The 12,083-nt window shown below is 56.7% G+C and overlaps 3 protein-coding genes across 9 annotated transcripts in view; 2 read left to right on the forward strand and 1 right to left on the reverse strand.

The window, feature by feature from the left end:
- GLYR1 (glyoxylate reductase 1 homolog) overlaps positions 1-2,848 on the forward strand; it is a 34,684-nt gene extending 31,836 nt beyond the window's left edge. For all 5 annotated transcript variants that reach the window (XM_059415393.1, XM_059415394.1, XM_059415390.1 and 2 more), the window contains one exon: positions 1,628-2,848. In XM_059415393.1, coding sequence (XP_059271376.1) covers positions 1,628-1,702 — 75 coding nt within the window. In that variant the 3' untranslated portion in view covers positions 1,703-2,848. The remainder of the gene's footprint in view (positions 1-1,627) is intronic.
- Positions 2,849-4,271: 1,423 nt separating this feature from the next.
- Positions 4,272-10,405, forward strand: ROGDI (rogdi atypical leucine zipper). Its single transcript, XM_059415395.1, has 11 exons — positions 4,272-4,407; positions 4,499-4,570; positions 5,307-5,395; positions 5,639-5,693; positions 6,383-6,463; positions 7,273-7,368; positions 8,590-8,688; positions 9,038-9,151; positions 9,236-9,285; positions 9,396-9,522; positions 9,833-10,405. The coding sequence occupies exons 1-11, from the start codon at positions 4,363-4,365 to the stop codon at positions 9,872-9,874; spliced, it is 870 nt and encodes a 289-aa protein (XP_059271378.1). The 5' UTR covers positions 4,272-4,362; the 3' UTR covers positions 9,875-10,405.
- SMIM22 (small integral membrane protein 22) lies at positions 9,962-11,630 on the reverse strand. 3 transcript variants are annotated; one of them, XM_059415397.1, is made up of 4 exons: positions 11,527-11,630; positions 11,198-11,356; positions 11,008-11,108; positions 9,962-10,878 (listed from the first exon to the last, which is right to left on the reverse strand). In XM_059415397.1, the coding sequence occupies exons 2-4, from the start codon at positions 11,328-11,330 to the stop codon at positions 10,837-10,839; spliced, it is 276 nt and encodes a 91-aa protein (XP_059271380.1). In that variant the 5' UTR covers positions 11,331-11,356; positions 11,527-11,630; the 3' UTR covers positions 9,962-10,836. The 3 variants fall into 3 exon arrangements, with proteins under 3 accessions (XP_059271380.1, XP_059271382.1, XP_059271381.1); XM_059415399.1 differs by having other exon boundaries at positions 11,023-11,108; positions 11,527-11,629; XM_059415398.1 differs by having other exon boundaries at positions 11,531-11,613.
- Positions 11,631-12,083: the final 453 nt, after the last annotated feature.

Genomic DNA, 12,083 nt, shown 5'->3' on the forward strand with positions numbered 1-12,083 from the left:
AGTTAATATTATACCTGTTCACATAAAACATAGATCCATTTCCCTCACCTGCCCTCCTTTATGGCAAGGTTTCTTAACCTGGGCACTATTGCCATTTTGTTGTGGGAGTGGTCCTGTGCATTTCAGGATATTCAGTAGCATCCTTGTCCTCTAAGCACTAGAAGCCAGCAGTGCCCTCTCAGTTGGGAAGAGGTCTGTAGATACTACCATGTGTCCCGTGGGGCAAAATAACCCCAGGTTGAGAAGCCCTGCTTTATTTTTTTAAGGTTTTATTTATTCATTTTGAGAGAGAGTGGGAGCATGCACACACACGTGCATGAGTTGGGAGGGGCAAAGGGAGAGGGACAAGCAGACTTGACACTGAGTGTGGACCCTGACATGGGGGCCTGATCCCACACCCCAGTGATCATGACCTGAGCTGAAATCAAGAGTCGGCCGCTCTGAGCCACTAACTCAGGCACCCAGGCGCCCCAAGAGAACCCCTGCTTTGGGGAATAGATGTCCCGTGTGTTACATCTGCCTTTGTTCTAAACCTACCAGACAATGTTGGAATGTTTTAAGTGGTCGTATGTATTTTTTTTTTAATTAAAAGAAAAAATAATTTTATATTTCTCTAATTTACCATTTCCAGTGTTCTCCATTCTTTTCTGAAGATTTGAATTTCTCTCTGATATTGTTCCCTTTCAACTGGAAGAACTTGCTTCAGCATTCTCTGTAATGCAGGTCTGCTGGCAACGATTCGTTTTCTTTTCTCTGAAACGGTCTTTATTTAGCCTTCATTTTGAGCTAACAGCTATACCTGAGCTATAATGGACACTCAATTATCGTGGCTTCAACTGGACTATGTTTTAAAAAAAAGACAAAGATGCAGCTATGTGGGAGGAACCTTGTGGCCAACTGCATTTCCTCAGTGTGCCTGGACGCCACACTGACCTGCTTGAATGGCTTTTTAATTCTCTTCACGCTCGTTCATAATACTCACCTAGTGGCTCTGGAGTGGCTGTCCGCCGCCAAGTACTGTTCTAGGCTCTGGGGACATGGTGAGGGGCTGCCCGTTCCCTTCCTTGTGGAGCTTAACATTTAATGGAAGGAGGCACAAGATAAGCAGATAGGTATTTAAACAAGAATTCTCTGAAGGTCAGAAGTATGAATAAAATAGTAAGATAAGGTGACAGGATAAAGTGGTACAGCCGCTGCTTTATATAGACTGGTCAGGGAAGGCCTTAGAGCTGACTGGGAAGGAACCAGCTTTGCCTAGGGAAAGGCATCCCATGCAGAGGGAAGGGCAAAGATAGCAGCCCAGAGAATAACACAGGGAGACCCTAAAGGCAGAAAGAGACATGACTATAATTACTAACGATGCTCTGAGCACTTTACCTCCCTCGCTCCATTTAGTCCTCATGATAACCTTGTTATCTTCTCCATGACATCAAGGAGTAGTAACGAAGACAGAGAGAAACTGAGGCACTTCGCTCAAGATCAGTGGAGGGTGGCCAGGAGTTGCACCCAGACAGCCTGGACTCCAGAGCCTGCCTGCCTGACCGCATCTAGAACTACCTCCACAAAGCAGATTGTGTCTTTAAGTCAGCTCTGTGCCAGAGACTGAGCCCATCTCCTTTTTTTCCAGGTGTACAAAAGAGCCAAGGCACTGGACCAGTCTGACAACGACATGTCTGCCGTGTACCGAGCCTATATACACTAAGCCCTCGATACCCCACCCCTGCCCCCCAGTCTTCCCTCTGACCCCTCCTCCTCACATGGGGTTGGGGTCCTGGGACTTAACTCTGGACCAGTCCACCTGTCTCCATCTCCTTTTATACAGACTTTGAGACTTGCCATCAGCACAGCACACAGCGTCACTCCTCCCCTGGAGGTCCTGGGGAGGGGAGGGGTGTCAGCAGGATTGGCCTTTGGGAAAGCTCTTGAGCTGGGCACTGGCCCGGGACTAGGTGGCTGTGTGTTCATACACATACACACACACACACACACACACAGAAATACACAATACACACAACCCCTACATACCACACACTGGCTCTCGCCCCAGGATAGAAGCTGCCCAGAAACTGCTGCCTGGCTTTGTTTTTTTTTTTCCTTCCTTCTGAGCTTGTCTTATCTCAGACCCTTTCCATTCAAGGAACTCGAATCAGCAGTAAGAACTGGAAGCCTTTCCACTGCTTCCTTCCCTCAGAGCAAAGAGGCTGTGGTTATGTCCACATCCCCCTACTGGATCCTGCGTGTGACGAAGAGGCTCTGGGTCAAGATGAGCCAGCACCGACTCCAAACAGGGTCCTCATGGGCCCTCCAACCTCAGGTGACCAGCTGATGAGGATTGTCATGTTTAAGCTACCAATGTGCAACCAACTCTCTCCATAAATGCCTTTGTGAACTGAAAAGAGATTGGCGAAGTTGAGCAGACGCAGGGCTCTGGCTCTCGGGGGAGAGCGCAAATCGCCAGCACATTAGGTGAGCCTCACAGAAGCCTGCTCTCCTCGCCGCTCTTGAGCTCCTGTCCCAGAAGTCACCATCACTGCAGAGCCCTGGGCTGGGATCAGACTTCCTTGCTTTGGTGTAGGGGGAGCTCACTCCTCACCAGGCTCTCTTAGTATTTGGATTTGCATTCCAGCCCTTGGGAAGGGGATCCTGAGGGCCTCCAGGGAGGAGTGAAGAGGGAGGAGAGGGGATCCTTCCTGTTTTCCGTTATGCTGCAGACTCCCACCTGGTTCTCAGGAGTCACTCTAACTGGGTCCCCTCACAGCAGTCTCACCCTCTCCGGCCTACTCCTGCACATGTTCCCCACTGCCTTCCTCTTCATTCTCTCTCCCTCATTTTCTTCCCGTGGAGACAGTGTTTTCTGTCCCTTCTTTGGCCCAGACCCAGCCTGACCAACAACAGCCATTTTTTAGGCTCAGCTCTTGAAACAGGAACGAGTATCTTCACTTCAGCCAGAAGCATGGATGCTTCCAGGGCCCCAGGGTCTCTCAGGAGGGAAGAGAACTGGGCCTGACCCAATCTGAACTATCTGACCCTCAGAGGTGGACCTGAGACATCCTCAAGACCCTAACATTTCTCCTTGGATAGGGGACCAGAGGGGCTTGGAATGTGGCGTAAAAACAAGGAGAAGTCACCTAAAGGATGTCAATGTTCTCTCCCTCTGCTTGGGTTGCATTTTCCAAAGTCACACTTTGCAGGTCAGCATTTCTAGTGAATATACAGAGTGAGACCACACTGGTGTGGACCCCTCCCCCTCAACCTTGGCCCTTTTCCGCTAATCAGAAACCAGGCAAGGGATCTCAGAAGACATAGGGGGAGGGCAGGGAAGATGCTGCGTGTTTTTGGCATAACTTCACTGGGATTTGGAATTCTTTTCTGTCTGAACACAAAGCCTGTTCTAGTCCTAGCTGGACACTTTGGGGGGGGGGGGGGGGGGGGTGGGGGTGGGGAGAATACTGTAATGAAACTGGTTAGTCAATGTTGTCTTAATATTGTTGACAATTCTGTAAAGTTTCTTTTTATGAGTATTTCTGTTTAAGCTATTTCACCTTTGTTTTGAAATCCTTCCCTTTTAGGAGAAAATGTGACACTTGTGAAAAAGCTTGTAAGAAAGCCCCTCTTCCATGACCCTTTTTTTTTTCCCTTTAAACCTCCTTTAAATGACAAATCTAGGTAATTAAGGTTGTGAATTTTTATTTTTGCTTTGTTTTTAATGAACATTTGTCTTTCAGAATAGGATTGTGTGATAATGTTTAAATGGCAAAAACATGATTTTGTGCAATTAACAAAAAGCTACTGCAAGCAAAATAAAACCTTTATTGGTAACGCAACTGTGACTGATTACCTTAGCAGTGGCCACTACCTGCACCCAGACCCTCCACGCCCAGCGGTGGAGGGAGGAGGGTCGGGAGCCCCCGAACAGCTCAGCCGGCCGGTTCTTCCCAGCCGCAGAGCTCAGGGCGCGGAAGGCACGGAACAGGCCGCCCTGCCTGCCAATCGCCGGACGCGGCGAGAACAAGCCGCCCGTTGGCCAATCAGTGGGCGCAAGCGGAGCAGGGCGCCGTATCACTGCCGGGAGGGGGCGGGATAAGTGTCCGCCGCGCTCCAGCGGGAGCGGCGCCCGCGGTAGGTGCCCGCGGCGGTTTGGGAGAGGCGGCGCAGGCGGGTTCGCGCAGTCGCCAGTCTCGATTCGCAGCCCCCGCTCGGCTGGTCTGAGGCGGGGGAGGGGGCCCGGGATCGGGGCGGGCGCGCGCGCAGCCAATCGGCGGCGGGGGTGGGCCAGCGCGCCGCGGGCGCACGGACGGCGGGTGGACCGAGCCTCTGGCGGACCGCTGGCGGGTGGCGGTCCCTGGGTGGCGAGCAGCGGCGATGGCGACCGCGATGGCAGCGACGGCGGCGGAGCGAGCGGTGCTGGTGAGGCGCGCGGACGGGGTGGGACAGGGTGGGGTGGGGCGGGGCGGGAGCCCGCGGGCCCGGGCGACTGACCGCTGGCCTGTCTCCGCAGGAGGAGGAGTTCCGCTGGCTGCTGCACGACGAGGTCCACGCCGTGCTCAGGCAGCTGCAGGACATCCTCAAGGTAAGGCTTCTGGCGGGCCGGCCCGGCTGCGGCTCCTTCCCGGGGCGCCGCGCCTGCCTCCCGAGCGCCTGCTGTGGACGCGACGCGCGTTGTGCAGACCAGGCCCTGCCCCAGTGGACTTGGCGTACGGTGGAGGCACCATTATGTGATTGCCCACTTAATCACGAGCAGCCGTGTGAGCGTGGTGGGGTGGGCCTGGAATGAGCCCCTGGCTGGGGGGGTCTGGGCGGTCAGGGTTGGGTTCAAGGAAGGCTTCCTTTGAAGCTGTGATCTCAAGGTCTTCAGCACCTTACTCAACCTCATGGGGCCTCCTTTTCGCAAGAACGAGATTGCAGTACTGGCGTCACAGGGCTGTTGTGAAGACAAGTCAACTCACAAAAATGTCCAGGCATTGCCTGCTATCGCCAGAATTTCTAGTTACCATGAGTTCCGTCCTTCCCTGACTCTGCTCCCCCACATTGGAGCATCTTAACCCAGCCTGGAGGTCATCTCTGTTCTATATCCCTGAGTTGGGCAGTCGGTAGGCATCCAGGGAATGTGAAAGGAACAGCTATCCACTCTGGTAGGACCTGAAACTCAGGTGGTGGGGGAAGGGCCAGAGAAATGGGAAGGTGCCCTGGAGGTTAGAAAACTAGCCTACTTTGTCCCTCCCCTAGCCAACCCAGGAATGGGGCTTCTGGAAAGAGAGGTGAGCTGGATTGGGTCAACTTTACTCCACTCCCCTCTGCCCCTCCAGGAGGCCTCGCTCCGCTTCACTCTGCCATGCTCTGGTGCAGGCACCGAGGGGCCTGCCAAGCAAGAGAACTTCATCCTCGGCAGCTGTAGGTGAGCCAGGGCTGAGCAGGAACAGGAGGGATGGACTGCTTGTGAGGGGGACACCTGGGATATTCTCTAGGGGAGGCTGTACTGCCAAGACCCTGCCATGCAGATTGATTTCAGCCCCAACATGTAGAGGGTGTGCTGTGGGGCAGCCTGGGCCATCCTGTGACAGCAGGGGCAACCTGCTGGGAGGGTGAGGTGGTGGGAAAGGGCAGCCGCAGGCACTGCTCTGACCCCCGCGTGTTGCAGCACAGACCAGGTGAAGGGCGTGCTGACTCTGCAAGGGGACGCGCTGAGCCAGGCGGTGAGTCCCCCAGCCCCTCTTCCCTTTCCCTGCTGCTGGAGGATCCAGTGGGGAAGAGTGTGGGGGCCTCCTGCTGAGCTTTGCCTTTACCTGTTGGCTTTGTGGCCCTGGGTAGGATCCTTGACCTCTCTGTGCCTCAGTTTCCTCATTTGTAAAATAACAACCCACCCCACTAAACCTCCTCTGGAATTGGTGTGTGTCTTCAGTGAGAGGTGCAGGAAGGGGGATGCTTTGCACACGGCCTAGCCCTGAGTCTGGGCCCAGTGAAGCGTGGGCATTGGAGGGATTAGGCTGGCCCCAATTCAAAGTGGAATCAGCCAACATCTGAGCTCCGTCTGTGCTAGGCACTGAGATATGGGGGAAGGTGCCTCTCCTCCAGTAGTGGGTGTTCAGTCCATTGGCCTGTACCCATGCTCCCTTTCTGCCCACAGTCACACCACCTCCTCCCAGCTTCCCCTTTCTGTCTCTGTTCCCTTGCATTTCTTTGTGGTTCCTTTTGGGCTTGAGTTCCTGTCTCCTGACCTCCCTGTTCACACCCCAAGTGCCAGGGAGGATGGGAGACTTTCTGCCCTGTGGATTGGCTGGGGCCTGAGCTACCACACTCGTGCCATGTCTGCCCCCTGCTCAAGGGCTCAGAGTGGCCATAAGCAGGAGAGGGGTCCTCCTGCTTATACGCTCTTGCTCGTCAGGACGTGAATCTGAAGATTCCCCGGAACAACCAGCTACTGCACTTTGCCTTCCGAGAGGACAAGCAGTGGAAGCTGCAACAGGTAATCAGGCCCTTTTCCTGCCAGGGCTCAAGCCACAAGGGCAGGCAGGGGCAGGCCTGAGTGGCACTGAGGCCTCCTGGGGTGGCCAAGGGGGATTTAAGGCTGCCGCAAGCCTGGGAAGTTGTTGCCTAGCAGCAAAGCTGGGGCAGGCAGTGCCTGGGACTCCAGAGTCTAGCCTGGAGGGAGGTGGGAACCTGCTCTGTCTGTAGGCCTCTGGGCCCCAGTGGGAAACACAGGGAACTCCCCTTCACAGAGCCTCCAGGGGCTTCCAATGGCTCCTGGGGACAAAGTCCGCACTCCTCTGTGATTGGACCCTGCCCCTCCACCTCAGGGCCTTTGCCCATGCTCATCGCTGTGCCTGGAGGCCTCTCACTGCTTTATTCTTCACTGGGTGATGCTCAAGAGGCACTTCCCTTGGGCCTCCGTTGACATCCATCTAAAGAGGCTCCTCCTCCCCCAGCCTGCAGAGTCACCCTTTTGTCCTTATGCAAGTCACTCAGTGTGTTGTCCTCTTGTGCCTTTGCTCTGCTATTATCTGTCCTCCTTTAGAAGGTGAGCTGTGGCAGGCCTGCCGGTCTGTGCCATATGCCCAGCACCCAGGCAGGGCCTGGCTTTCAGTGAGCACAGAGAGGACAGCTGGTGGAGAGGGGCAGGCAGCTGAGACCAACCCCAGCCCTCCCAGGAGGACAGTCCATCAGAGTGAGGCCCTGTAATCGGGGGCCCTGGACACTGTGGCTACTCTGAAGTTGGCTTCTCTTCCTCCTGAGGCCCAGCCTACTGACCTTGCAGTGGGCTTTTTTTTTTTTCAGATCCAGGATGCCAGGAACCACGTAAGCCAGGCCATTTACCTCCTCGCCAACCGGGATGAAAGCTACCAGTTCAGGACAGGAGCAGAGGTCCTCAAGGTGAGCTGCCTGCAGGAGCAGGAGAAGCAGGATCCCTACTCCTAGTCCTGACCCCTGACCAGGCCCCTGGAGAGCTCTGCGCCCAACAGCCTCAGGTGCAGCCGATGGTCGCCCCATCAGCTCTCAATAGATGTGTGTATGCAGTCAGTCAAATGACTCACAGACCTGGCTCTGATCCCAGGGCTCCACTGAGCTGTGCAGCCCCAGGTTACTCTCTTAGCCATTCTGTGCCTCAACAGCCTCACCTACAAAAGGGTGCCATGGTGTCGTGACTGGCAGTTGTGATGATGCAGGCAAAGCAGCCCCTGGCAAATGCTCAGGAAGTAGTAGCCCTCCTAGACAGACAGAAAGCCTTGTAATTCGCAAAGTGAATTCACATGGTGTGGAGGGGTAGGCTGCATTGACACGCCTCAGATTCATGCTTTAGCTCTGTCCCTGACTTAGGTGATTCAGTTGCCCTCTTTGGACCTCTGGGTCCTCTATGAAAACTTACAACTAGATGAACTGAGGTCCCTCCCAGTATATCTAGGACACCCAGTCCACCACCCTGGGTGTAGGCGGTGCAGCCCCCAGGCCTCCACCCAAAATTTCCCTTTCCTAGAAGCCAGGTCACCCCCAGTCCCATTCCCATGACAATATCTGGAAGCAGTGGAAATTGGGGCTCTGAGGAGTTCTGGCCAGAGCTTTGGTCTTGTCAAAGGAAAAGGATGAGTTCCAGATGGTTCCACCATTGAATAGCTATGTGACCTTACCACTTTGGAGCTTTACTTTTGAAAACGGGGCTGGTGCCCACCTTAGGACCTCAACTTACCCATCCTATCACCTCCTCCAGGAAGCCTCCCTTGGCTCCTTGCACCCAGCCTGGATTAAGGCCCCTTCCTCTAAGCTCCTTCACTGCCTGCAACCCCATCCACAAAGCCCTCATGCCCCTGAGAGTAACTCCAGGGAGCTTCCGTCTTCCATTCCCCATTGGACCAGCACCCGGGACCCCATGCGGTAGAACTTCCTGTGCAGATGGTCAACAGTGCAGACATCCTGTCTCCCGCCCGCAGCTGGAGCCCAAACATCTGCCCCTTAAACAAGCCCCACATGATGGGGGTTCAGGCCGTGAGAGTGGGACCACACAGGCAGGAGCTGGGCGCTACCATGACTTGGTCCTTCCCTGATGTGAGAGGGTGGGGGCTGCCCCCGCAGCAGCTGTGACCAGCCACCTCCCCGCAGCTGATGGACGCTGTGATGCTGCAGCTGACCAGAGCCCGCAACCGGCTCACCACGCCAGCCACCCTTACTCTGCCTGAGATCGCTGCCAGTGGCCTCACGGTCAGTGCCTTAGGCCAGCCCCTGCTCCGGGAGAGGGAATCCCCACCAAGGAGCCCAGCTTGCCCCCTGGGAGGGACACAGGGGTGTGATGGGGTCCTGGAAACCCCAAACTGTTGTCAGTTGAAGGCATAGGTCTATGCAGTTTTCTGGGCCTCCATCTTGCATCCCCCAAATACCCCGGGTCTGGGTCAGTGGTTCCCAAGCCTGGTGCAGGAAGCTCCCCGGAGTACCTGGGAAGAGTTTGGAAGCCCCCGTCCATGGGCTGGGACATAAGGTCCCCCAGGCAGTCCTGGGGAAGCTGTGCCTGCCTGGCCCTCATGCCACCGGCTTGCCCGGTCCCTGTCCCCAGCGGATGTTTGCCCCAGCGCTGCCCTCCGACCTGCTCGTCAATGTCTACATCAACCTCAATAAGCTCTGCCTCACCGTGTACCAGCTGCACGTCCTGCAGCCCAATTCCACCAAGGTGAGGAGGACCCCACTCGCCCCCTCACCCCTAAGTGCCTTGCAGCCTCTCGGGCCTGACTGGGTCTGATGCTCTTCTGCTTAGAACTTCCGCCCCGCTGGAGGCGCCGTGCTCCACAGCCCCGGGGCCATGTTGTAAGTATGGTGCCCTGCAGCTCCCTGCCCGCCCCAACCTTCCACACCTTGGGGGCCGGGGGGCCAGGCTAATCAGGCCACCCCCAGGGACTCTCCTTTTCTCCCTCCAGCGAGTGGGGCTCCCAGCGCCTGGAGGTGAGCCACGTGCACAAGGTGGAGTGTGTGATCCCGTGGCTCAACGACGCCCTAGTCTTCTTCACTGTGTCCCTGCAGCTCTGCCAGCAGCTCAAAGATAAGGTGGGCTGTGGGGACTGTGGGTGCGGGGCAGTCCTCTCAGACAGATGGGGCCAGCAGATACTAGGCTACTAAGTCATTTCATTTTGGAGGGATTCCAGGGGCTCTTGTCACACTTCCAAAGCACCCTCAAATCTTCAGGTTCTCTGTACCTTCTGCACACACGAGCAGATGGGCCACGGTGTTGCTGAGCAGCAATACCCTCTCCCTGACACATTGCCCCCGAACGACCTTGAACCTGGGTCACAGGCTATAGTAGGGGCCAAGCCACCTAATATCTCCACTTACCATGTCCCCCCTCCTCTCTCCCTAGATCTCCGTGTTCTCCAGCTACTGGAGCTACAGGCCTTTCTGAACAGAGCACCCAAGAGCCTGACCCCCAGGGAAATGGCCCCTGTCCCCCTCACCCATCCCCCCCAGGAACATTGGCCAGAGCCAGAACCAGGCAGCATGGGCTATTATTTATTTCTCTTTGCCCCATCCTGCCCATCACATTTGCACAGATTGAAATGAGCACTGGAAGCACGGAGAGACAGGGATGCTGGCTTGCTTTTTCTTTTACGGGGGGGTGGTCAGGAAGGCAGAGCCCAGAGGTGGCCCACATTCCAAACCCTGCCCTCCCTTCTCAGCGGGAACCTTTGGACTTGGGGTGGCGCCAGGCCCAGGGCTCTCCTCCTCCTTCCTCTTTCTGCCTTCTGACCTGCCCCAGGATGGTGACGGGCAACCGTACTCTCCCCTCTGTTGGAGGGTGAGGAGTGGGCAAGGGCCCTAAGCTGGGAATCAGGAGGGCAGACAGAACCATCCACGGCCTCGCTGTGGTGCCCTTGAATGTGTTTGCTCCGCATCCTTGACAAGGCCTCCAGGAAATAAAGATCATCTGACTTTACCTGGAGCGTCTTGTCTGTCTGTCTATCTATCTTAGTGAAGACCAAGTTGGGGATCCCTGATCATTAGCACCTGGGTGGGATACCCAACGACGGAGCCCCTGGCCTCCTGTCCCACCCTTGAGGGGGTCCTCCAGGCTGCCAAGGGACTGAGTGGGCTGGGGACAAGGTTTCGGCCTCATGGTTCGGGCCACTGAGTTGGAGCCCAGCTTCCCCTCCTGTCAGCAGTAGCTGTGTGACCTAGAGCGACAGTCCAGCCCGCTGAAAGCCGTGGGGGAGCAGGTGGGCTTCGGGAGAAAGCAGTGAGTGCCAACACGGCCCACCCCTTGAAGGGAAGCTCAGAACACACTCCAGACTCAAGTTCCAGACAACCAAGTCATCAGCACTGTTGCCAGCAGGACACACGGATGGGGGGGATTGGGGGCTCGCTGCGTTAAGGTTCCAGGGCCAAGTTATCCACTCCCCTGCGGTGTTCCTGCAAAAGAAGCACGGGGCTGGCCGGGCTTTCCTCGTGTGTGCCCAGCTGGCCCCTCTCCACAGGAGCCCCAGCAACCCCCTCTCCACAGTGCAGTTCCAGGCTGCTGCCTCCGCTGGCGGGCCTCACCTTCCCGGGGCTCACCTTCTGGGGTCTGGAGGCGCGGCGGCTGCAGCAGCTGTGGCAGCAGCAGTGGAGACAGACCAGCAGCAGCAGGAGCAACACGGTGCCTGGGGGTGGAATGGGTGTCCAGATAAGGCCCTCGGCCAGGCCTAGGACAGGAGGCCAAGGAGGGGCCAGAGGCCAGGGCCACACTCACCGAGGAAGATGAGGAAGATGATGAAGGCAGCAGTGTCCCAGTTGGACTGGAACAGCTCACCGCTCCTGAGTTTCCCCAGCACTTCCTGGGCTGTGGTCTCCAGCTCTTTCTCCAGGTCTTTTGCCAAGTCCATCTCCGCTCGAGGCCTCTGGGTGCCACCTGCCCCGGCCCCCCAGGGCTGCCTCAGAACCCTGTTCTCTGGGACTGGGCGGCATCCAGGCCTCCTGCAGTCCAGCCCCTGCCCTGCGCCTGTCCCCTCCCACACCACCCCTCAGCCCCTGCCCTGTCCCTTCCCACTCCCCCCGGGCAGCCCCACCCCAGACCCCCACCAGCCTCCGAGCTCCCCCAGCCAGGCAGGTCCCAGGTCCTGAAAACACCAACTATTTCCTGCTTCCGGATCCGCGATAGGTGCCGCCTGAGGCCCTGGCACCTTGGCAACCGGTCCCACCCTTCCCAGGGGGCGGCCAGACTCCAGAGGGCGGGGCCTGTGCCCTAGCAGGTGTGCTCACAGCCTCCCCGCAGCAGCAGGTGCTGCAGGACCCACGGAGGGCGCCACGGGCCCCGAAACCCTCTTCCTTCCGGGATTTTTCATGTTTTTTCAGTAGACCAGACAAGCAGCCTGGAACACAGTGTGCCCTGGGCCGTTGTGGACTTCATGAGTGAAGACGGGAGGGAGGGAAAGGTGGTTTCCATTCCACATCCCACATCCCTTTCCATTTCCACATCCAAATGCAGGTGGCATTTACCAGCACCGTACTAGGAGTCTTCTGTGTCCGTATTTGCTGTATTCTAATCTTCACATTAATCCTGAAGAGAAGATGCTTGTCCTCTCAAACGAGCTCTTCCCCCGGGACTTGGGGACCTGCGGGCCTGACACTGACCACAG

Source organism: Mustela nigripes, chromosome 11 (assembly GCF_022355385.1).
Source record: "Mustela nigripes isolate SB6536 chromosome 11, MUSNIG.SB6536, whole genome shotgun sequence".
In the NCBI taxonomy this organism is placed as follows: domain Eukaryota; kingdom Metazoa; phylum Chordata; class Mammalia; order Carnivora; family Mustelidae; genus Mustela; species Mustela nigripes.